The sequence below is a fragment of the Vulpes lagopus genome, chromosome 2 (genome assembly GCF_018345385.1).
Source record: "Vulpes lagopus strain Blue_001 chromosome 2, ASM1834538v1, whole genome shotgun sequence".
In the NCBI taxonomy this organism is placed as follows: Eukaryota; Metazoa; Chordata; class Mammalia; order Carnivora; family Canidae; genus Vulpes; species Vulpes lagopus.
In genome coordinates this window covers 87,634,860-87,661,241 of record NC_054825.1, presented here as the reverse complement: position 1 = coordinate 87,661,241, position 26,382 = coordinate 87,634,860, and the positions used below count along the sequence as shown (strand labels likewise).

Here is a 26,382-nt window from a genome sequence, read left to right as displayed (position 1 = left end):
AAGTAGTTTTAAAAGTTCAAAGCAGTATATGACTACCTCAAAAAATAAGAAAAGTCTCAAATAAACAATCTAGTGTTATACTTTAAGTAACTAGAAAAAGAACAAGTGAAGCCCAAAGTTAGTATTAGTAAGTAAGATTACAGCAGAAACAAATGAAATAGAGACTAAAAAAATAGTAGAAAAGATCAATGAAACTAAGAGTTGGTTCTTGGGAAAGATAAAATTGACACACCTTAGGCTAGAGTCACCAAGAAAAAAAACCTAGAAGATTTAAATAAATAAAATCCGAAATGAAAGAGATGTTACAACTGATACCAAAGAAATACAAAAGATCATAAGAGACTCCTATAAACAATTATATGCCAACAAATTGGACAACCTAGCAGAAATGAATACATTTCTAGATATACTCGACCTACAAAGATTGAATCATAAAGATATCCAAACTGATCAATAAATAGAAAGGTGATTGACTCCGTAATCAAAAACCTCCCAACTAACACAAGTCCAGGACCAGATGTCTTTACCAGTGAATTCTACCAAACACTTAAAGAAGGATTAGTACCAATCCTTTTCAAATGCTTCCAAAAAAATAGGAAAGGAGAGAACTTTTCCAAACTTATTTTATAAGGCTAGCATTATCCTGATACCAAAACCTGACAAGGATACCACAAGAAAAGAAAATTATATCCAGTCAGGAAATGGACAGAAGACATGAACAGACTTTTATCTAAAGAAGACATACAAATGGCCAACAGACACATGAAAAAATGCTCCACATCACTTGTCATCAGGGAAATACAAATCAAAACCACAATAAGATACCACTTTATACCAGGTAAATGGGTAAAATTAACAAGACAGGAAACAACAAATGTTTGTGAGGATGTGAAGAAAGGGGAACCCTCTTACACTGTTGATGGGAATGCAAGCTGGTGCAGCCACTCTGGAAAACAGTATGGAGATTCTTCAAGAAGTTAAAATACAGCTGTCCTATGACCCAGCAATTGTACTACTGGGTATTTACCCCAAAGATACAGATGTAGTGAAATGAAGGGGCATCTGCACCCCAATGTTCATAGCAGCAATGTCCACAATAGCTGAACTGTGGAAGGACCAAGATGCCCTTCGACAGATGAATGGATAAAGAAGGTGTTGTGTGTGTATACACACACACACACACACACACACAATGGAATATAACTCAGCATCAGAAAGGATGAATACCTACCATTTACATCAACGTGGATGGAACTGGAGGATATGCTAAGTGAAGTAAGTCAATTGAAGAAAGACAATTATCATATGGTTTCATCCATATGTGGAATATAAAAAATAGTAGAAGGGACCGTAAGGGAAGGAAGGGAAACTGAATGGGAATAAATTAGAGAGACAGACAAACTACAAAAGACTCTTAACTCTGGGAAATAATATGAGGGTTGCAGAAGGGGAGGTGGGCATGGGGTTGGGGTATGTGGGTGATGGGCATTAAGGAGGGCATGTGATGTGATGAGCCCTGGGTGTTATATGCAACTGATGAGTTATTGAAAACTACATCTGAAACTAATGATGTTATATATGTTGGCAAATTGAATTTAAATTTAAAAAAAAGGAAAAGAAAATTATAGGCCAATATCCCTGATGAACACTGATGCAAAAATCTTCAACAAAATGTAATTAAACTAAATTTAACAATGTATTAAAAGAATCATACACCATAAACAAGTGGGTTTATTCCATGGGTGCAAAGAGATGGCTCAATGTCTACCAATTAGTGAAGTGATACACGACATTAACAAGATGAAGGAAAAAACGAAAAGATCATTTCAACAGATGCAGAAAAAGCATTCTGACAAAATTCCACAGCCACTTAGATAAAAAGTCTCAAAAAGATGAGTATTGAGGGAACATACCTTAACATAATAAAGGCCACATATTACAAACCCACGGCTAACATCATATTCAACAGTAAAAAGCTGAAAGCTTTTCCTCTAAGATCAGAACAAGACCAGGATGCCAATCTCGCCACTCTTATTTGATACAGTCAGTCCTAGCTACCACAATTGGGCAAGAAATAAAAGCATCCAAATTGGAAAAGAAGATGTAAAACTGTCACTATTTGCAGATGGCATGATATTATATATAGAAAACCCTACAGACTCCATAAAAAAAACTGTTAGAACAACTGAATCCAGTGAAGTTGCAGGATACAAAATCCACATATAGAAATCTGTTGCATGTCTATGTGCAAATAAACTATCAGAAAGAGAAATCAAGAAAATAATCCTATTTACAAAGTATCAGAAATAATAAAATGCCTTCAAATCTGCTATCTGTGGAACTGCCGCCAAGATGCAGATTTTCATGAAAACCCTTGCGGGAAGACTATCACTCTTGAGACTGAGCCCTCAGATACAGTAGAAAATGTGAAGGCCAAGATTCAGATAAGAAAGGAATTCTTTCTCATCAGCAGAGACTGGTCTTTGCTGGCAAGCAACTGGAAGATGGGTGTGCTCAGTCTGACTACAACATTCAAAAGGAATCCACTCTTCATGGTGCGTTGAGACTTCGTGGTGGTGCTTAAAAAAAAAAAAAAAGAAAAAAGGAAAAAAAGTCTTATACCACTCCCAAAAGAAGAAGCATCAGAGAAAGAAAGTTAAATTGGCTGTTCTGAAACACTATGAGGTGGATGAGAATGGCAACAGCAGTGGCCGGTGTCGGGAGGACCCTTCAGGTGGATGTGGTGCTGGAGTTTGTGGGGCGAGCCCCTCGGACAGACATTACTGTGGCAAGAGTTGTCTGACCTATCGCTTCAAGGAACTGGGAGACAAGTAATTGTATATAGGTTAGTAAAAGACATGAACTAATATTTAAAAAAAAAAAAAGTGCCTAGGAATAAATTTAACCGAGGAGGTGAAAGATTGGCATACTGAAAACTCTAAGACGTTAATAAAAGAAATTGAAGGGGCGGGGCTAGATGGCAGAGGGGTGGGGTCCCCGAGTCACCTGTCCCCACCAACTTACCTAGATACTTTCAAGTCATCCTGAAAACCTACGAATTCGGCCTGAGATATAAAGAGGGAAGAGCCGGAATGCTACAGAGGGAAGAGTTTGCACTTCTAACAAGGTGGAAAGGCGGAAAAATAAGTCAATAAAAAAAGCATCCAGTGGGGGAGGGGCCCCGCGAGAGGCTGGGTTAAGGGGTGCGGCGGGAGACCCCAGGACAGGAGAGCCCCGTCCCGGAGAAGCAGGAGCTTCACCAATCTTCCCAGACGGAAAGGCGCTTGCAGGGAGCTTGGGCAGGACCCCAGGAAGGGCGGGGATGCCCTCAGGCTTCCAGGGACACTAACAGAGGGGGTGCGCCCTGGGAGAGAGCGCCACACCCCGCGGCCGAGCTCCCTAAAGGGCTGCAGCGCGCGCCCCGTGGGGCCTCGGGAGCAGCTCGGGCAGCGGCTCCGCGCGGAGGGGGCTGTGCGCCCCGGGAGCGCAGTTCCAGCGGCCGAGGCCCTGGAACCCCCGGGGACACAGCCCAGGATCCTGCGCTCCCCTCGGGACAGGTGGAGGCGGGGAGGGCCCAGGACAGTGAGGACGCTCCTGCCGCCGGGCGCCCCTGAGCTGTGCAGATCAGCGGCCCCGCCCCCACAGCATCCAGGCCCCTGCGGACTGGGAGCTGCGGTAGTTACTGCGGGAGCTGAATCCAGGGCTGGAGAGCTGGCCGCCACCACTGTTGTTCCTCCTGGTGTCACCCTGTGTCTGGGGGGGGCGGGGTGCCAGGGAACAGGGGCCTCATGGGGTAAACAGCTCCCACTGAGCCGGGCACCTGGCAGGGGGTGGGGCAGCTCCCCCAGGTGCCCACACCTGAGAGCACAGCAGGCCCCTCCCCCAGAAGACCAGCTGGAAGGACAGGGGAAGAGCAAGTTCTTGACTGAGCAGCGCTAGAAAGCTCCACGGTAAGTCCAGGGATTTACAGTATATAGAACCAGAGGATACTCCTCCTTGTTTTTTTTCTTTCTTTGTTTCTTTGTTTTTCTCCCCTTTTTTATTTTATCTTCCTTTTTCCATTACAAGTTGTTTTTAGCAACTCTGCACTGAGCAAAATGACTAGAAAGAAGAACTAACCACAAAAGAAAGAATCAGAAATAGTACTTTCTCCCACAGAGTTACAGAATTTGGATTATAATTCGATGTCAGAAAGCAATTCAGAAGCACAATTATAAAGCTACTGGTAGCTCTGGAAAAAAGCATAAAGGATTCAAGAGACTTCATGACTGCAGAATTTAGATCTAATCAGGCCGAAATTAAAAATCAATTAAATGAGAGGCGATCCAAACTGGAGGTTCTAACGACGAGGGTTAATGAGGTAGAAGAACAAGTGAGTGACACAGAAGACAAGTTGATGGCAAGGAAGGAAGCTGAGGAAAAAAGAGAAAGACAATTAAAAGATCATGAGGATAGGTTAAGGGAAATAAATGACAGCCTCAGAAGGAAAAAAAACTACGTTTAATTGGGGTTCCAGAAGGTGCTGAAAGGGACAGAGGACCAGAAAGTGTATTTGAACAAATCACAGCTGAGAACTTCCCTAACTTGGGGAGGGAAACAGGCATTCAGATCCAGGAGATAGAGAGATTCCCCGCCCCCCCCCAAATCAATAAAAACAGTTCAACACCCTGACATTTAGAAACTTGCAAATTTCAAAGATAAAGAAAATATCCTTACAGCAGCAAGAGACAAGAAATCCCTAACTTATATGGGGAGAAGTATTAGGTTAACAGCAGACCTCTCCACAGAGACCTGGCAGGCCAGAAAGGGCTGGCAGGATATATTCAGGGTCCTAAATGAGAAGAACCTGCAGCCAAGAATACTCTATCCAGCAAGGCTCTCATTCAGAATAGAAGGAGAGATAAAGAGCTTCCAAGATAGGCAGAAACTGAAAGAATATGTGACCACCAAACCAGCTCTGCAAGAAATATTAAGGGGGACCTGTAAAAGAAAGAGGAAGTCCAAAGAAACAATCCACAAAAACAGGGACTGAATAGGTATTATGATGACACTAAATTCATATCTTTCAATAGTAACTCTGAACTGCAAATGGACTAAATGACACCATGGAAAGGCGCAGGGTTTCAGACTGGATAAAAAAGCAAGACCCATCTATTTGCTGTCTACAAGAGACTTATTTTAGACCTAAGGACACCTACAACCTGAAAATGAAAGGTTGGAGAACCATTTACCATTCAAATGGTCGTCAAAAGAAAGCAGGGGTAGCCATCCTCATATCAGATAAATTAAAGTTTATCCCAAAGACTGTAGTAAGAGATGAAGAGGGACACTATATCATACTAAAGGATCTATCCAACAAGAGGACCTAACAATCATGAATATTTATGCCCCGAATGTGGGACCTGCCAAGTATATCAGTCAATTAATAACCAAAGTTAAGACATACTTAGATAATAATACACTTATACTGGGAGACTTCAACACAGCACTTTCTGTAAATGACAGATATTCTAAGCACAACATCTCCAAAGAAACAAGAGCTTTAAATGATACACTGGACCAGATGGATTTCACAGATATTTACAGAACTTTACATCTAAACGCAACTGAATACACATTCTTTCAAGTGCACATGGAACTTTCTCCAGAATAGACCACATACCGGGTCACAAATCAGGTCTTAACTGATACCAAAATATTGGGATTGTCCCTTGCATATTTTCAGACCATAATGCTTTGAAACTAGAACTAAATCACAAGAAGAAACTTGGAAGAAATTCAAACATGTGGAGGTTAAAGACAATCCTGCTAAAAGATGAAAGGGTCAACCAGGAAATTAGGAAAGAATTAAAAAGATTCATGGAGGGGATGCCTGGGTGGCACAGTGGTTTAGCACCTGCCTTTGGCCCAGGGCGCGATCCTGGAGACCCGGGATCAAATCCCACGTCGGGCTCCCGGTGCATGGAGCCTGCTTCTCCCTCTGCCTCTCTCTCTCTCTCTCTCTCTCTCTCTCTCTCTCATTAATTTAAAAAAAAAAACAAAATAAAAAAAAAAGATTCATGGAAACTAATGAGAATGAAGATACAAGTGTTCAAAATCTTTTGGATACAGCAAAAGCAATCCTGAGAGGGAAATACATCACAATACAGGCATCCCTCAAAAATACAAAAGCTAACCTTGCACCTAAAGGAACTGGAGAAAGAACAGCAAATAAAACCAGAAGAGAAGTTAATAAAGATTCGAGCAGAACTCAATGAAATAGAGACCAGAAGAACTGTGGAACAGATCAACAAAACCAGGAGTTGTTTCTTTGAAAGAATTAATAAAATAGATAAACCATTAGCCAGCCTTATTAAAAATAAAAAAGACACTAATAAAATCACGAATGAAAAAGGAGAGATCACCACCAATACCAAGGAAATACAAATGATTTTAAAAACATATTATGAGCAGCTATACACCAACAAATTAGGCAATCTAGAAGAAATGGATGATTTTCTGGGAAATCACAAACTACCAAAACTGGAACAGGAAGAAATAGAAAACCTGAACAGGCTGATAACCAGGGAGGAAATTGAAGCAGTCATCACAAACCTCCCAAGACACAAAAGTTCAGGGCCAGATGGCTTCCCAGGGGAATTCTATCAAACGTTTAAAGAAGAAACAATACTTATTCTACTAAAGCTGTTCCGAAGATAGAAAGAAATAGAATACTTCCAAACTCGTTCTATGAGGCCAGCATCATCTTAATTCTAAAACCAAAGACTTCACCAAAAAGGAGAATTATAGACCAATATCCCTGATGAACACAGATGCAAAAATTCTCAACAAGATACTAGCCAATAGAATCCAACAGTACATTAAGAAGATTATTCACCCCACCCCACCCCCGCCAAAAAAGAAGATTATTCACCATGACAAAGTGGGATTTATCCCTGGGATGCAAGGCTGGTTCAACACTTGTAAAGCAATCAATGTGATAGATCATATCAACAAGAGAAAAAACAAGAACCATATGATTCTCTCAATAGATGCAGACAAAGCATTTGGCAAAATACAGCATCCATTCCTGATCAAAACTCTTCAGAGTGTATGGATAGAGGGAACATTCCTCAGCATCTTAAAAGCCATCTATGAAAAGCCCACAGCAAATATCATTCTCAATGGGTAAATACTGGGAGCCTTTCCTTTAAGATCAGGAACATGACAGGGATGTCCACTCTCACCACTGCTATTCAACATAGTACTAGAAGTCCTAGCCTCAGCAATCAGGCAACAAAAAGAAATAAAAGGCATTCAAATTGGCAAAGAAGAAGTCAAACTCTCCCTCTTCACAGATGACATGATACTGTACATAGAAAACCCAAAAGATTCCACCCCAAGATTGCTAGAACTCATACAGCAATCCAGCAGTTTGGTAGGATACAAAATCAATGCCCAGAAATCAGTGGCATTTCTATACACTAATGATGAGACTGAAGAAAGAGAAATTAAGGAATCAATCCCACTTACAACTGCACTCAAAAGAGTAAGATACCTAGGAATAAATCTAACTCAAATAGGTAAAAAATAATCTAACTCAAAGAGGTAAAGGATCTATACCCTAAAAACTACAGAACACTTCTGAAAGAAGTTGAGGAAGACACAAAGAGATGGAAAAATATTCCATGCTCATGGATTCCATGCTCATAATATTGTGAAAATGTCAACGCTACATTTAATGCAATCCCTATCAAAATACCGTAGACTTTCTTCAGAGACTTGGAACAAATCATCTTTAAGATTTGTGTGGAATCAGAAAAGACCCCGAATAACCAGGGGAATATTAAAAAAGAAAACCAGAGCTGGGGGCATCACAATGCCAGCTTTCAGGTTGTACTACAAAGCTGTGATCGTCAAGACAGTGTGGTACTGGCACAAAAACAGACACATAGATCAATGGAACAGAAGCGAGAATCCAGAAATTGGCCCTAAACTCTACAGTCAACTAATAGTCAACAAAGTAGGAAAGACTATCCACTGGAAAAAGGACAGTCTCTTCAATAAATGGTGCTGGGAAAATTGGACAGCCACATGCAGAAGAATGAAACTAGACCATTCACAAAGATAAACTCCAAATGGATGAAAGATCTAAATGTGAGACAAGAATCCATCAAAATCCTAGAGAAGAACACAGGCAACATCCTTTTTGAATTTGACCACAGCAACTTCTTGCAAGATATATCTATGAAAGCAAGGGAAACAAAAGCAAAAATGAATTATTGGGACTTAATCAAGATAAAAAGCTTCTGCACAGCAAAGGAAACAGTCAACAAAACTAAAAGACAACCTACAGAATGGGAGAAGATATTTGCAAATGACATACCAGATAAAGGTCAAGTATCCACGATCTATAAAGAACTTATTAAACTCAACAGCAAAGAAACAATCCAATCATGAAATGGGCAAAAGACATGAACAGAAATTTCACAGAGGAAGACATAGACATGGACAACAAGCACATGAGAAAATGCTCCACATCACTGGCCATCAGGGAAATAAAAATCAAAACCACAATGAGACACCAGTGAGAATGGCGAAAATTAACAAGACAGGAGACAACAAATGTTGGAGAGGATGTGGAGAAAGGGGAGCCCTCTTGCACTGTTGGTGGGAATGTGAACTGGTACAGCCACTCTGGAAATCTGTGTGGAGGTTCCTCAAAGAGTTAAAAATAGAACTGCCCTACGACCCAGCAATTGCACTGCTGGGGATTTACCCCAAAGATACAGATGCAGTGAAACGGCAGGACACCTGCACCCCAATGTTTATAGCAGCAATGTCCACAATAGCCAAACTGTGGAAGGAGCCTTGGTGTCCATCGAAAGATGAATGGATAAAGAAGATGTGGTACATTTATACAATGGAATATTACTCAGCCATCAGAAAGGACGAATACCCACCATTTCCTTCGACGTGGATGGAAGGAGGGTATTATGCTCAATGAAGTAAGTCAGTCGGAGAAGGACAAACATTATATAGTCTCATTCAATTGGGGAATATAAAAAATAGTGAAAGGGAATAAAGGGGAAAGGAGAGAAAATGAGTGGGAAATATCAGTGAGGGAGACAGAACATGGGAAACTCCTAACTCTGAGAAACAAACAAGGTGTAGTGGAAGGGGAGGTGTGCGGGGGGATGGGGTGACTGGATGATGGGCCCTGAGGCACTTGACAGGATGGGTGATATGCTATATGTTGGCAAATTGAACTCCAATAAAAGATAATTTAAAAAAAGAAATTGAAGATGACACAAATAAGTAGAAAGATACTCTGTACTCATGGATTGGAAGAATTAATATTTTTAAAATGTCCATACTACCCAAATCAACTATAGATTCCATGCAATCTCTATCAAATTTTCCATGTATTTTTCACAGAAATTGAACAAACAATCCTGAAATTTGTATGGAACCTTAAAAGACCTGGAATAGCTGAAGCAATCTTGAGAAAGACGAACAAAGCAAGCGGGATCAGACAACCTGATTTAAAACTGTATTACAAAGATACAGTAATTGAGGGATCCCTGGGTGGTGCAGCGGTTTGGCGCCTGCCTTTGGCCCAGGGCGCGATCCTGGAGACCCGGGATCGGGTCCCACATCGGGCTCCCGGTGCATGGAGCCTGCTTCTCCCTCTGCCTGTGTCTCTGCCTCTCTCTCTCTGTCTGTGACTATCATAAATAAAAATAAATAAATAAATAAATAAAAAAACAAAAAAAAAACAACAAAGATACAGTAATTGAAACAATATGGTACTAACATAAAAACATAGATCAAAAAGTACAGAATAAAGAGCCTAGAAATAAACCAATATGTATATGTCAATTTACAATAAAGGAAGCAGGAATATACACTAGGGAAAGGACAGTCCTTTCAACAAATGGTGCTCAAAAAATTCGACAGCCACAAGCAAAATAATGAAAATGGATACCTATCTTATATCATCCACAAAAAATTAACTCAAGATCGATTGAAGACTTGAAAATACAGGCAGTAAGCTCTTGGACAGGAGTATTGGAGAAGATTTTTTTTTTTTAAATTTTTATTTATTTATGATAGTCACAGAGAGAGAGAGAGAGAGAGGCAGAGACACAGGCAGAGGGAGAAGCGGGCTCCATGCACCGGGAGCCCGATGTGGGATTCGATCCCGGGTCTCCAGGATCGCGCCCTGGTCCAAAGGCAGGCGCCAAACCACTGCGCCACCCAGGGATCCCTGGAGAAGATTTTTTAAATCTGACACCAAAAGCAAAAATAATCATGTGGGACTACATCAAACTAAAAAGTTTTTGCACAGCAAAGGAGCCACTGGAAAAAAAAAAAGTCACCTACTAAAAGTGTTTGCAAGTCATATATCTGATAAGGGATTACTATCCAAAATACATAAAGAACTCATACAACTCAATAAAAAAACAAAAGCCACAAATAATCCAATTTAAAAAATATTCAGAGGAACCGACTAGACATTTTTCAAAGATGGCATATAGATTTTCAACAGACACATGAACTACCATCCAGGAGATGCAAATCAAAACCACAATGAGACATCACCTCACACCTGCTGGAATAACTATTTTCAAAAGACTAGAAAAAAACAAGTTTTGGCAAGGATGTGGAGAAAAAAAGACCATTGTGCACAGCTGGTAGGAATGTATATTGGTGCAGCCACTCTGGAACAGTATGGAGGCTCCTCAAAAAATTAAAAACAGACTGTCATATGATCCATCAATTCTACTTCTGGGTATTAATCTGAAGAAAATGAGAACCCTAAGTCAAAATGATACATGAACCCCATGTTCTTTGCAGCATTATTTACAATAGCTAAAATATGGAAACAACCTGTCTCTCAATGGATAAATGGATAAAGAAGATGTGGTGTGTGTGTGTGTGTGTGTGTGTGTGTACACATACATACAGTGGAATGTTATTTATCTATAAAAAAGAATTAAATCTTGCCATTTGTGACAACATGGATGAACCTAGAGGGTATTATGCTAAGTGAAATTAGAGAAAGACAAGTACTATATGATCTCTCTTATAGGTGGAATCTTAAAAAAACAGACAGCAAAAAACAAACAAACAAACAAAAACAACAAGCTCATAGTTACAGAAAATGATTTGGTGGTTGCCATAGGTGAGGGGTGGGAGGACGGAAAAAAATGAAGGTAAAACTTTAAAAATTAAAAAAATCATGTGTTGAGAAGTATTCTCTTTCTATACTCTGGAAATATTCATGTATTATTAGAATTATCCATTCCTTAAATGTTGGTATAATTTGTTTTTAAAGTTGTATGGGGCCAGTGTTTTTTTTAATGGAAAGATTTTTTTTAAACTACTGATTCAGTTTCTTTAAAGATTCTAGAACTATGTAGGTCCTCAATTTCTTCTTGAGCCAGCTTGTTAAAGGCTGTGTTATTTCCCAGGGATTTATCTATTTTATCTAAGTTTTCAAATTTACTGACTCAGTGGCCTTAATACCTTTTTAAAATTTCTTTAGTGTTTATAACATCTATGTTATGTTTGCATTCTTATTTCTATTTACTTGTTTTTACCTATTATGGATTTGGTTTATTGCTTTTATCAAGGGTTAAATTTCCTTAGGCTTTTCAGAGCCCTGGTACTTTTCAATTTATTGATTCACTATATTTGCTTTTTATCATATTACTTTCTGCTTTCATTCTTATTTTTCCTCCTTTCATTGAATTTAATTTGTTCTCCTTTTCCCAGCTACCTACCTTGGAGAATTGGAATCTTAGTTTTAGGCTTCCAATCTTTTAAATATAATCATTTTAAGCTATAAATACCCTTCTACATACTGCTTTGGCTACATCTTACAAGTTTTCATGTACAGAATTTTCATGACTGTTTAATTATATTTAATTTTTGTCTCCATGTGGTAGAGATCTTTACAGAACATTTCAATTTGAGGCTAATAAATTCAGGAAAAGATTGGGTTAAGTGTATTAGAGCAGCCTTCTTATCACTATGCCCATTTTTTTTTAAAAGATTTTATTTACTTATTCATGAGAGACACAGAGAGAGAGAGGCAGAGACATAGGTAGAAGGAGAAACAGGCTTCCTGCGGGGAGCCCATTGGGGGACTTGCTGAAGGCAAACCCTCAAACACTGAGGCACCCAGGTGCCTCTGTCCATTATTTTCAAAGTAATTTATACCCATAGAAAAAGGTATATTAACTAGAAAAAGTTACATCTTTAGGGGCACTCTTCTTTCCTTCCCTCCTGCCACATTTCCTTTGTACCCCAGAAATTGGGAACTTCTACTCTCTTGGAGGTATAGCAATGAAGTTTCCAGTTTTCTCTCCATGTTTTATTTTTTTGACATTGAAAGAGTCAAGTTTCCCTCTCTCCACTCTTTCCCTTTCCTCCCTCTCCCGCCCCTGGCCTCCTCTTCCCTCTCCCCCGCCCCACTCTCTATCTTGCCACCAGCCTGGCCTGCATCCAAGCTAAGTGGCTAGGCCTTAGTGCCTCTAGCTGTCCCATCTCTTGCTAGAAGGGCAGGTGCATTTCAGAGGGATAGCTGGGGGAGAATCTTACTTTGTCTTGGGATCTCATTACATTCTCGAATCTAACTATACCAGTAGTAAATCAGATGACATATTTGAATTCCCACATTAATCTTGGGTTTATTTCTCAGTTGTTTCCAAATCTGGAAGGAAAGGACATGAGTGATCACGCTTCTGAAGAACGCTGAACAACTACTTGAAGAATGGCAAGACACGTCGAATCTCAGCTTCTCCCAGTGGGAATGAGGGATGTGCTGTCAGGGGCTGGGGTGTCATGGTCTGATTAAAGACTAGGGAACTCCTTCTGAAGCTGAACCATGGGAGAGAAGAAAGGAAGCAAGGTGAACTTTTGATTACTGCTCATATTTTGGGAAAGCGGAAACAGAAAAGAGAATGTCATTTGAAAAACAAAATGTTGTCCTGTCTCTCTTTGATTAATAGACACACAGCACGCATGGGAGAGTGACAAATCACAAAGAGAACAAGGAAATAACACATCATGCGTTCCAACTGTGAAAGGCTAAACAAATATCCTCGGTGCCCAGTGGTTTTCTTTGTGTGCGTAGATGGCACATTCCGGTTTCCAGGTTACCAAGCTTCCCAATTTATTGGTTGTCATAGTGAGTGGAGTAACCTGGCCCACATCAGTCTTCTGGACTCCATGGGGCAGCATCACCTGCAAATGCTACTCATATGCTGGTGTCTAATTGCAGCCTTGCCCTGTAAAATAATTTTGGGAAGCTAGAAAAATCTATGAAAAAGGGGAAAACATAACAAATTTCCTACACAGTGCTAAATAAGTTATAATTTAAAATACATTTAGACACCTATGTGCCCCATATGCAATGTATTTACTCAGTATGCAGGGTTTTTTTTAAAGATTTATTTATTCATGAGAGACAGAGAGAGACAGAGACAGAGACATAGGCAGAAGGAGAAGCAGACTCCTTGCAGAGAGCTTGATGTGGGACTTGATCCCCAGATCCTGGTATGAGGCTCTGAGCTGAAGGCAGGCCACTGAGACACCCAGGAGTCCCAGCATGCAGGTATTGAGTAGATCTACTATGGGCAGCCACAAGCTCAGTGCTGGTCAACTCGGAGTAAGAAAGAAAGGTTGCTGCTGCTCACAAAACACCCTCTTTGCAGATATTCTGTTTTCAAGTCCATCTCCCATTCAGTCAAAATTCATTGAGCACGTATTCTAATTCAAGCACTGCAGTGTTAGATACTGGGGTGGGAAGGGGGTGGGACATACAAAATCAATATAAAAAACATCTGAGGAGACAAGAAGTTTGTACCAAGTAGTACTGTGAAACAATCAGTGAGGTGAGGTGGGACATATAATTAATTGCTAAATGACGGAATTTAAAGAGCAAAACTGGTGGTTGGAAGAAGCAGAACTTATAAAGGAGGAGGATATTGCCAGCAGACATAGCTGTCCTCAGAACATCTGGGTTTACCTGGTAGCCCTGCTACTCACAAGGACTTTGGGCAAATAACTTCTCATGGAGCCTCAGCTTCCTCGTCTAGAAACTGGGCATGATATCATCTTACTAAGAGAGTTTGTAAATAAATTAACATGAAGTGCAAGCTCTGTCTAGCATATCATCATCAAATGCTTGACCCTGCTAAGTGGAATAGCCCATGGGGATAGGGGAGGAGTCTGCAAAGAGGCAGGAAAGTAGGAGCTGAACGGAGCAGTCAGTCAGATGGAATGAGGATGATCCTGGGAAATGAGAATGATGAGAGAAGGATCTAGAAACTGGGCAGCATAATTCAGACTTGATGAAAGAGGCAACAAGAGCTAGTAGAGCCTGAAAAAAACTGTTAACAGTGATGATTTATAAGCCTAAATTCAGAAAGTTAAAAGGAAGAAAATAGACGGCAAATAGACAAAGAGCTGAGCCAGAATGGGTGCACTACTCTGGGCAGCAGGTCATGAGGACCAGCTATTTTCAGCCTCCACATATTTTATCCTTTCCTTAGGATAGCAATAATCATGCCAAATATTTGTCTAGCACTTTATACATATGGTGTATTTATACAACTTTATTGCATTTTGAACCTTTGAAATACTACTAGTTTGTACAGATGAAAAATTATAAGTTCAGAATTAAATGATTTAGCTACTACAACCTTGCTGGGGAGTGGTAGACAGAGGATCCGAACTCTGACTCTTCAACTCAGGCTCATGAAGGGGTAGCTGAGCCAGCATGGAAAGGGGCTCCTAGAATCATCTGCATTGCAATATCAAAGTTAAGTACAGTAGTAAGTGTGTTGATGGGTTTCAGGATAGATGGACCAGGGTTCACACCCTTTCTCTTTTTCTGTGACCTTGGGCAAATCATATGACCCTTTGGAACCTTAGTTTCTTTGTGGGAAGGAAAATTCCTTTTTGCTGGTGTCAGATCTCTATGGGGAGAAACAGCCAGTGGAATAGAGTTCTGGACCTTTCTCCTCTCTTTCTCTCCCTTCCTTCTGATGTGGGGTGGTGGTGTGTGTCTCATCTGACTGGTAGATTTAGAAGGAGCTGAGCAGGTGTAGCCAGTCCCTTCCTCTTTCTTCTCCTTGAAGATCTGCCTATTCAGAGAAAGCCCATCTTGCTTCCCAGTTATATGCTTAACAAGGGTAGAGCCAAGAGAGGGCCACTGCTGTCTGAGTGGTGACAAACTAGTCTAGTCTCACTTGCCTCCAAAGCTGTATTGGGTTCACCAACCTAGGAGCAACCGGTTATTAAAGCCTACCCTACCCTTTCCTCATTGCCTGAGCTGCCATGGGGAAAAAATAGTAGTCTTCACTGGTACAAATTGAAATACAACATCAAAGAGCTATTAAGACTATTAAAGATAATATATGTGAAGTGCTGGGCATATAGAAGGTAAGAAAAAAGAAGGTTATTATTGTGTACTCATAGATTTTCTTAACCAGCAATTAAATATGGATCACTCCTTCATTTCTAGAAATGTTGAGTCAGAACTTGCCATTGTTCATTACAGTCAAATCTTACTAAAAGAATATAAAGAGGCATTTCAAATTAAGCTTCTGAAAAACCAATGAGCAGCAAATACTACTTAAACGAATCATCAACAAGGGAATTTTGTTACTCTGGGTTTGTTATTGTTTGAGCATAGGTACCAAAAACAAAGGCAAGTTCACAAATACAAAAATGTTGATCCACTTTTTTTTCTGGTTATTTGAAAGAAAGCAGAGAAATTCTTACCTGAAGTACCTCCTCAAAACCATGAAAGAGCACACTAGGATAGCTGTGATAAGCTGGGAAACTACTTTCTCACAGGGGTCATGATGTTTGGGATATGAGGGCCTAAGAATGGATGGGGCAAAGGGAATTCTTTTACCAGTCAGAGATTAGTCATGATTTTTTTTTTTTATTGGACGATGTACAACCTGAGTATGGAATCACTCTGAAATCCAATTTTGGCAAAGGGGAGTAAACACAGTATCTGCATAAACAGTACCTAAGGGAACAGAAGGAAATCAGACTGAGGCCCAGTCGGATGCCTGCAGCTTAAGTTATCAATGACTTTGCATCAGCGAATACCAATCAACTTCTCCTCACCTAGGCTCCCAACACATCCCAGCCCTAAAGATACTGCCAGTTACTGGATACCATGTGGAGCAAACAAGTTTTGGCAAGAGATTGGCAGAATTTTCTGAGTGCTTCCTGTAGGCAAGACACGGTGTTTGGATACGACCCCCCACCTCCTGGCAAGCACACTGGCATTCCTTAGCGCCCCCTTACCTCCTTCATGATTTTGATGGCTTCCACCCGGTGCTGGGGTGGGGGATAAAGCAGCACTCGGTGGTAGAGGGACTGAAGCACAGGCTTCATGGAGTCCACTGACCCTACCAGCCGGACCAGCTCGGCTGCGATGTAATAAATGGTCCGAGCCACAGGCCCACTCAGAGCTGGCGCAGTGGAGGAGCAGCCCGACCCCCGGCCATGGTCAGAAACTCCTGGAGATGCAGAATCGGACTCGATGCCAGAACCAGTGCTGCTGCTGTAAGCAGAGGAGATGCTTTTATCATGAATTGGATTCCCCAGGATCACGATGAGAGCTGGGCACAGGTTTTTCCTGGGAAGACACAGGAGAAAAAATTGTCTGCTACAAGTCAAAGTGATAAAATGTGAATACAATCCTGAGGGTAAATATCAGATGCCACAAAAATGACTAATAAGAGTTGGGTTCTTTACTGCTCCTCCTTTTGGCTCCATCCTTCCCTCAGGTTTCCATGTCTCTTCATCACTCCTGCATATATGAACAGAATACTTTTTCTCATAACACAAGGCAGAATTAGCTAAAATATCAAGACAAGTATTCAGAAACCATCTTATGTAAAGAAACACTCACAGTGATAAATGGCTTAGTTAGAAAGTTTCATTCTACTATAAGTAACTAAATTATTTCTACTTCTAATTTGAGAAGTTAATTTAAAATTCTGACACACACACTGTCACATATCATTGGACTTCCTCCCTGTCAAAAAGCCCAGGAACCCAGAGCAACTAGCTGGCTGCCTGCGGGCCCTGTCACTTGTGTGAATCTCTGGCTATGATTAAGCGACTAGTCTTCAGGTTGAGATGGAGGAAGTATCAGGGAAGAGCTAAGAATAACACTTACTAGCTCTTGCCCCCTGTGCAACTTTCTGGTTTCTTTGTACACTTTTGAGATAAATGAATAACCTAGAAATAATCTTTCCCTTCCTGAGTCTCATGATCCTATGGTGTCAACAAAATGCAAGAGGGCCTCTGAGGCCTACTTTGTTAAGATAATCATAAACCTCTCTGTATTTTGATCTAGTGCATGCAAGCAAAGCAATCTCCCTGCTTTCTCTCTAAAGCATTCGTGCACAAATGGGGTGACTGGTAGGCTGCAGATGCCACGGGAAGGGACCTACACGTAGAGCTGGAAGGGGAGAAGCCTCGGGTTGGTGTGGGAGGGCGTTAGGGGGTTGCTTACCAGATCAGGTCTGTGAAGCCTCTGTGCAGATGCATGGAGGAGGAGGAACTGCTGAGCACAGACAGGATGCACTCCAAGTATAGGAGCTGTAACTGCTGTTGGTCACTGCAGAACAAAACCAACACATAGACTCATGCAAAGTGAAGGCAAAATGAAAGAGTTGGTATGTGGGAAACTTGGAAGAATGTTAGGCATTAGAGAGGTGTTAATTTGGGAGGAGGGACAGTTAGCATAATGGGTTGAGTTGCATCCCTGAAAATTCCTCTGTTGAAGACGGAACCCCTGTTATCTCAGAACATGCCCTTACTGGAGACAGGGTCTTTTACCCAGGTCATCAAGTTAAAGTCAGGTTACGTGGGTAGGTCTGATGGCCACATAAAACGGGAAAAATTGGAAACAGAGACATGCATAGAGGAAAGACAATGGAAATGACATAAGGAGAAGATGGCCATCTACAAGTCAAGGAGAGTGACAAGGAATGGATCCTGCCCTGTAGCCCTGAGAAGGAATCAGCTCTATTGACATCCTGATCTTGGACTTCCAGGCTCCAGAACTGGGAGGCAAGACATTTCTGTTCTATAAGCCACCCAGTCTGTGGTACTTTGTTATGGCAGCCCTAGTACACTAATATAATTTGGGTGATTAAAAAAATATTAATAGACTTTGATTTTTGGAACAGTTTTAGATTTATAGAAAAACTGAATATGGAACAGAGTTACTGTGTTCTACTCGCCTCTGCACGTGGTTTATCCTGTTATCAACATCTTATATTAGTATGGCACATTTGCTACCATTACAGAACAAATACTGATTTATCATTACCAATTAAATGCCACAGTTTATTCCAGAAAGCTTTTCTTGTGTTCAACTGTCAAAACCTTTCAAAAGACCATTAATTACATTATCTTTTAAATGGTCAACACTTTACTAAATTGCATTTGAATTTCTTTTTTGAAGGCAACATGGTTGTTCAATGAACAAATTATTTTTCTCAGAGTTATTATTATGAGATTAATCCATAGAGACAGATGTGAAAACAAGAGAATTTTCTGGGGTGCACGTTCTTATACCCAGACTAAGTTTTCTGCCTAACGCATCAGGAAATACTAAACTCCAGGTGGGTGTTAAGTGACCGACACTAATAAGGAAGAATTTAATGTTCGAGCACTCATTTATACAAATATGTAATAAATACTTTTAAGAGAATTCATTGAGAAATCCTGTGTGGAATGGAACGTTCCAAAAAAGGAGGAACTTGCTTTGAAAAATCATTTTTGGTTGTGTCTCTTTTTTCCTAAGTAAATGCCTAAAGGAAGTTTAATGCCCTTAACAGTTCAAATAACTTCCAGGAGAAGGAGAATGGACAGTAGAAACTTGAGGAGACAGGAAGAAAGAAGAAAAAAGTTAACCCCAGGCCATCCCAAGGCCCAGAAGGCTGCACATGTACAACTGCCAAACAGAGAAAGGTTGCATGGATGCACAATGAAGGATGGCAAAATAGGGGGCTGCGGGTCCCTTGTTTAAGTGCCATGCCATGTTAGATTCCTTGGCAATAGGTCTCTATAAAATTGACATCAAGTTCTAAAACTAGTTGACAGGCTACAGCCCAGAGGCTAAATCCTGCCTGTGGCCCCATGAACGAAAAACAATGTTTGCATTTTTAAATGGTTGTAAACCAATAACAGAAATGGACAGGGAACAGAGGCAGTGTGCAGCCTTTTACAGAAAAAGTTTGCTAACTCATACTCTATGATGGTCTTCCTTGCCCAAAGAGAACTGTACAATGATTCAAATAATGCCATTATTCTGAAAAAGAGAATACTGCCTATATTTGGATATACTCTACTGCACCCACTGAGCGGGGGGAGGACGAGGTAGGTCAAGGCTAAGTTTCCACAAAAATTATCACTATTTGCCAAGAGGAAGGTGGTGGTTGGAGGAAGAATAAGAAAGGTAAGACATACTTAGCCATCCTGGGCCAGATAAAGACTTTACGTTTTGATACTCCTACCCACAAGCTTCCCTACACTTTTGAGCAAGGCATTGTTTCTGACCAGAAACAGCACAGTCTTCATTCTTCAGAGATTAGAGAAACAAGGAAGCAGGTAGGTAAAGGATTGTGTAGTAACTGGTACAAATAAATAATTTAACACAAGGTTTGATGAGAGCATATGGAAGTGGCATCTAATCCTTAGAAAGACCGAGAAAGAATTTCTAAAAGAAAAGGCATCTGCACGGAGACCTAAAGTGGGAGACTTGCATGGCAGTGTTGGGGAGAGAGTGGTGGTGGTCTGTGGTTGGAGCAGAGTGTGAGGATACCATCAACAAGAGGTGGAACCAGGGGCCAGATTAGGAAGGGTCTGGGAGGACTTGTCTGAACTCTATTCTGCAGGTAAGAGAATGTCAGGACCAAATTCATGTTATAGAATAATCATTCTCGAGGCTGTAGAAATGATTGGAGAAGGCAAAACAGAAGGGTCATATCACCAATAAGCCACATTTTGAAAAAGTTCTGAAAGGACCCTCTCTGTTATCTCACTGGACTCATTATTAAGAAAAATAATTATTATTAAATGCCCCAGTTAAAAAATATATACCTTTCAAACTGTCAGTCTAGCACCAGAAAATGAGAACTTTAAACAATAAAGATTCTTAATTTCTGAAACCAGAAATACACCCACAGAAAAGTTCTGAGCAGTCAAGGTTTCTACAAGTATCTGCAGAGTGTGCCACAGCAATATTGCAACCCCAAGCCATCTGACCTGATTTCAGAGAGGATGCATTGCCAAGATCACGGGCCTGAGAGTCTCCTTGGAAACCAAAGGCAGTAGCTTTTCTGTGGGCTGCAGCAGTCTGGAAAAATGGGTGCTCATGGCCTTGCACGAGTTGTCATTTAAAGGAGCTGTTTGAAATGTAAGCAACTTCCACACATGCCCCTCACTAGATACATATATGCACATGCACCATGTGTGTGGTTCTTATTTGTCTGACTGTAGACAAACAAATACATGAAAAGCACAGAGTAGAAAGAAGCCAAGAAACCAGCCAACTCCTTCAAAACACATGAGGAAAAAAAAAATCTGCCTACTTAGGAGGATTGTGGTCCCCTTGGCTTGGTCTTCCACTTAAGCATTTCATGGTTGGTATGTTGAGTAAGCTGCTGGGTTCATTCTCTGCTCATCTCTGAGACCCATGGAGAAGAACTGCTGTGAGTGGACCAAGGGGCGGGGAAGGCTGAGCAGCTCTCATACTGGCAAGGTGACTGACTGCAAGGGTATTTGACAGCACATTCTGGATTTCTGGAGTTCCTGAAATTCTGTTTAATTATGGATCATTTTGACCTTATCTCTCTTTGAGACAATTGAAATTTAGGTAGAAAAGGAGAGAGGGGGTTAAGTAATTGTGAGAGAAGTGGAATGAAACTAAAAACATGATGCGAACACCTGGTATTGCCTCATTGCTGCTGAGAATGCTTTGGTGTACACTCCTCTCTGCCATTCAGCACTGGGAGGAGAGGGCAGTGGGGAGAGGCTTATAGGAGACCAATAGGCAGAGAATGAATGAATAGCTTTCTGAGCCCAATTAGCCTTCCAAAAACCATTGGATTTAAAAAGCATCATGTTCTATTAATAACACATCTCTAAGGCATGTGAGTTATTCTGCATACCTGGATGCACTCTGTGAATCCTTCCCAGGGACTGAATATATCATGAATACACACCCTTACGGAGCAAAAGTCCTATGAGGTATGTGGGCACTGATTTTTGGAAATGACCACTGAGGGAAAGTACTGACCATAGTGTGACTTCAGAGGAAAAAGATATTTAGAAGGTGGGAGAAGTATCAAATTTAACTAATAGAAATTAAAGGATTTCAGGTAGTAAATCTAGAAGAAACTGTAAAAGATGTGAAAACTCAACAAGAAGAATAAAGAGAATCACCAGATTGAAAGCAGCCAAGAGCTTGGGTCCACCTGACCAGGTGGCCTTACAGGTCTCCTATTTAAGCTTCACTAAGCATGCTACACCCCAGCTCCCTTAGCCACAGAACACTCATCTCAGGGTAATGGAATCATGGTGGGAAAGACCATACTCAAACATGGTGAAGAGTCTCTAAAGACAGAAGCATAACTGGAGAATTGCACTGAAAAACCAAGCTCTATAAAATCCTATAAAAACCAGTAAGCTCTGTGACAACATGTCTAAAGCTATCTTTGAGCCACAGCCCAATGAGAAATCCTAGAAAAACATGTATGTGTCACATGAATTACTTTTCTCATTTAAAGCCTATTCCCAAGTCATATGGTTCGGAAATGTTTTTTTTTCCCCAGTGACTGATACACATTTATGACCTTTAGTCTGTAATATCTGCACATATGCATTTGCAATGTTTGTGCAATGTATTTTCCTAATGATCTACAAATGTCTGATGTAAGAAGTTCAATGTCTCAAACTGCATCATAAACTAAAGTTAGCACTGACAATTCTAAAAGTAAACAAACCATTTGAGAGCTAATATTTATCAAATATTTATTGTTAGGCACTAAGCAGTTAAAAATTCCATTTATCCCAAAACCTCCTAAAGATACTAATACTGAATGTCTATAATAATTACAACAGGCATACCCTTGGACTGTTCCAGGTATACCAGGTCTTATGGTCACTCTACAGATAGCGGTCCCTACATCTGATGTTAGAGACATCCAGGTTTTAGAGAGCCATGGAACTTGAAGCCCTTACTGACCTAGCTGAAGACTTTCCTGACCAATGAACGATGGTATGTTTTCAATCCACCATTCATAGACCTACAGAATTGTTCTGACTTATCTTGGTGGCTAGTTTTCAATTATTAATAGCATAAGTACCTTGAGCTTTTCTAGCACTTAATATCTTAGTTTTCTCTTAGCAAACTACTCAGGAAAAAAAATGTATAGCTTATTTTCTCCCTTGCCTGCAAAGTAATGAACATAGCCTTTATATTTTTCAAAGTTCTGATGGTCTGTGTTTTATTCCCTGATAACACTAAGATCTGAGGAGGGCACAGGAGCATCTTTGACAGCTGGCAACTGCCTCGTTGCTACCAGCTAGCTGTGGTGTTCCCCTGGTGAACACAAACAACTTCACAGAATATTGGAGTCAGATGAGGACTCTCCATAATGGTGACAGAGCAATATGAAAGCCAATCCAAAAATAGGCCTTGAACAAAGATTTAAAAAAGGAATCCTGTACAACCACAGAAATGACCAAATATCATCCTTCCCTGTGAATGACTAATGTTTCTTCTATGATGACAGCTCCCATCTGTTCCTGCCATCATTTAAATAAAAATTAAGATGTCCCATACCAGGAAGGCCCCTACTTTCTGACAGCACCCAATCCTTGAACAGATACTAAGTTTGGGTCACCCACTCTAATAAATCACCTCGCTCTGGTACAAATCTAGGAAAATCCCTTCTAACATCCTTTTACTGGATACCCTTGGCTCCCTATAGTGTACAGACTCCCTCACTATTACAAGTTCATAAACCAAATTCTCTCAGCCTCAGGTAATCTTTGGCTATTGGGAATCAACTATCTCTTAAGTAAATTTTCTCATTTGATTCTTACAAAAAACCCCTAACATATTTTATATCACTAGTATTATATGACATAAAACAATAATAAATGTTAATTATTTTATAGGATACATAAGTTTACAGTGGTTGAGAGCTCTGCCCAAAGTCAAGAGCTAGTAAGGAGCAAAACAGAGGTTTTACCCAGCTAATGCAATGATGATAATGTAGTTGAACCAATAGTGATTAAACACTATACATGATTATATCTTAGGATAAAAAGCCAATGAAAAACATCCCTCAGCTCTGATATAACAGCTGGCTCTGCTATGAAGGAGAGAAACTAGGCAGGGCTGGGGAGGAGTGAGCACTAGAAGAAATCTATACCCTGGTCATGGATGGGTAGAGTGAATATATAAACTGAGCAGAGTACAGGGGAAGCCAACTACACATGCCAACTGCTTTTCGACATATCCATTCTGAGGAAAAACAATGTTCTGCTTAGGGTGCAAGGGTGAGAGAAACGTGAGGTGGGGCTATGGAAGAAGTGCTTTTCTTTTTGGCTTACACTATCTATGGATTAAATAGAACTCATTTTTTAAGTACCTAATATGAAGGGAGCTTAATTTGGTCAAAATGTGCAGGTAACCTAGAGGAGTGATGGATTAGATCATCTGATATAGAAACTATTGGGCAAAAACTTTGAGTCATTCTAAGCTTAGCTTTAAAGACCCCTAAGTTTATTTAAGAAGAAACAAAAACCCAATAAGTTTCTACAATTTTTCCAGCAAAGTGAGAGACCTCATTAATGTTTCAACTAGACTGTCCTCCAACTTATTACTATATATAAAATTTATAAACAAAAGTTTTATAATTTATCAAATATTCTAGTTCATAGTAAATTATAGTGTCTTTCATGACTCAAAGGGCATTTCAGAATCTTATTGTGTTACAGAATTTTTGCAATTAACTATGTATGTAGCTGGTAGAGACTCTTCATCTTGGAAAGTCTAGTTCTTTCATGATTTGACTTATTATAGATGCATAAGTTAACTTACTGTATAGAAAGTTGGAGCAGTGGACAACATCTATATGATCTAATATCAATGATTAAACTGGCACGTAAAAAAATGAGTATATAAAAGTCAGAATAATGTGTTCTTTTCAAAAATATGCATGTGAATTCACAGGCTTGGGAAATGTTAGAAGAAATATAGAAATACCATGGAGTCTGTCCCTGACATTCAACAGAGGACAGTGTGAAGACTCATTTTGAGTCATACAACTGGGACGTGCCTGGGTTACATCAACTAGCTTTGTCACATCAACTACTCTACTTTGTAAGTAAGTCTTCTTTGTAAACTATTGTTTTCCCATTTCTCATGAGAAAATTATATCCTTCAGTCATGGTATTTAGTAAAGTAAGCTTGCCCAAAGTCACTGAATATATTTCTCAGGAGTGACAGGTGAATACCAGTGGGGGAACCATTGTTTTTATAATCTGCAGTTTTAGGTGAGGCTGTAGACAAAAGTTCTCAGAAACAGACCACTGGTGAATAAGAACACCAATGTTGAAGGCACTTACTTGATGGCGGCTTGCAGCTTCTCACACAGAACAGTGAGCACAGAGACAAGGTCATCACAGAGGGACTCAACTGTTGACCCTTCAAACAGAAGAGGTTACAAGCATTAGACATGGGCAGAGAGCTCTAGAAGCTTCCTCAACAGTCCTTCCATCCTCTGCTTTTAATGTCTTCAGGACTGAAAAGTTGGTCTTCAGATACTGAGCCTCCCTTAGGCCACTAAAATTACCATAGAAAACGTAATTATTTCGTTTCTAATGTAAAATACTTCAGAAAGAAAATAATACATTGTTTGCTATTATAAATAAAACTCATTCACACTTAATGGAAGGATATTTGATTAAATTAAGAAACAAACAGAATTGACAACAATTTTCTCAATATTCAGGCCAGCAGGCTACAATGTATCCCTTATTCTGACCTTTGGAATTTCTGGATCTTTTGAGCAGATCTGAGTTGTATTAAAGAGAGGAAAAAGTGGCGGCATGGAAGAAAGGTGGGCTTTTCAAACTAAGGAACTAGGGAAAGAGGGCAAAATAACTTAGTCACCATCTCTACTATTTTAACCCACTGTCCAGCTTCCCAGGGCACACAGTTGCTAAGAGAACAATGGCAGAAAAAAACAATTTTCCCTCCAAATGTGTTCATGCCCAGAAACTAGCAACAGAACTTCCACAGAAGCCCTGGATGTATTATAGAGAGGGTGAAATTTAGAATCTGTCCAAGTACTGGTCTGCAAGTTGCTTACTGTGTGAGCTTGGGAAAGCCTCAGTTCTCCCTTTGGTGAAATGGGAGCAGACAATCCCAAACTCACAGAATTGTTGGGCCAAATGAAGTAACAGGTGGAAGCATTTGTTTTTCTTACAAGAAACACCTTCAAATATCTATACAAATGTGGCTGAGTGTATGATAAATGCAGAGATAAAAGAATGACCATGAGGTCAGAGAAGTTGGAGAAAAAATGGCAAGCACAGAAGACCTGAAAATGACAGTAAAGTCAGAGGAGGACGGGAAAAAGAAATGGCTAATCCTGAGAAGTTATGGTCTGCCACGCAGAAAACAACCTGAGAAATGATAGATGCAATGAGACACCCCTAAAAATAAACAAAACCCATAAGTAGCCCTTAAACTCAGTTTTATTTATTTTGTTTTTTATTATTTTAAAAAAAGATTTTATTTATTCATGAAAGACAGAGAGAGAGAGAGAGGCAGAGACATAGGCAGAGGAGAAGCAGATTCCCTACAGGGAGCCTGATGTGGGACTTGATCCTGGGACCCCGGGGATCAAGCCCTGAGCCAAAGGCAGATGCTCAACCACTGAGCCACCCAGGCATCCCGCTTAAACTCAGTTTTAGATAAATTTCAGTGAGTCCATCCCACTTTTACCAATAGAAATTTTAATAAATATTTGGCCAAGAGGACTTGGACCTCTTCTTTGGTTGATAAAACCAGAGAGAAAGTTTTATGCAACTGCTATTGCCAAAGAGAGGAAAAGACAAAGGAGCCTGTCACTGGGAGCTTCCACAGGTAGCAAGATGCTGAAGCACGTTCCAGTCTGCAGCCCAAGAATGGAGCAAGGGGCCATCAGAACTACACACTCCAGCAATGCCTTCAGAGATGACTTGACACGTTCCTCATTTCTCTCCTTCATTCTGTTTCTCCTAATTGTGGCTGTTTGGCTGCTTTTCTTTCCCCTTTCATTCTCCTTTCCA

The 26,382-nt window shown here is 40.3% G+C and overlaps 1 protein-coding gene and 1 pseudogene across 7 annotated transcripts in view; one reads left to right on the top strand and one right to left on the bottom strand.

Moving 5' to 3' along the window:
* ARFGEF3 (ARFGEF family member 3) overlaps positions 1–26,382 on the bottom strand; it is a 177,290-nt gene that overhangs the window by 73,393 nt on the left and 77,515 nt on the right. For 6 of the 7 annotated variants that reach the window (XM_041744802.1, XM_041744804.1, XM_041744805.1 and 3 more), the window contains 3 exons: positions 24,673–24,751; positions 17,537–17,641; positions 16,318–16,651 (listed from right to left, as the gene is read on the bottom strand). In XM_041744802.1, the coding sequence (XP_041600736.1) occupies positions 16,318–16,651; positions 17,537–17,641; positions 24,673–24,751 (518 nt within the window). The remainder of the gene's footprint in view (positions 1–16,317; positions 16,652–17,536; positions 17,642–24,672; positions 24,752–26,382) is intronic. The other variant, XM_041744803.1, reaches the window with a different exon arrangement.
* On the top strand, positions 2,353–2,835 carry LOC121484944 (annotated as a pseudogene).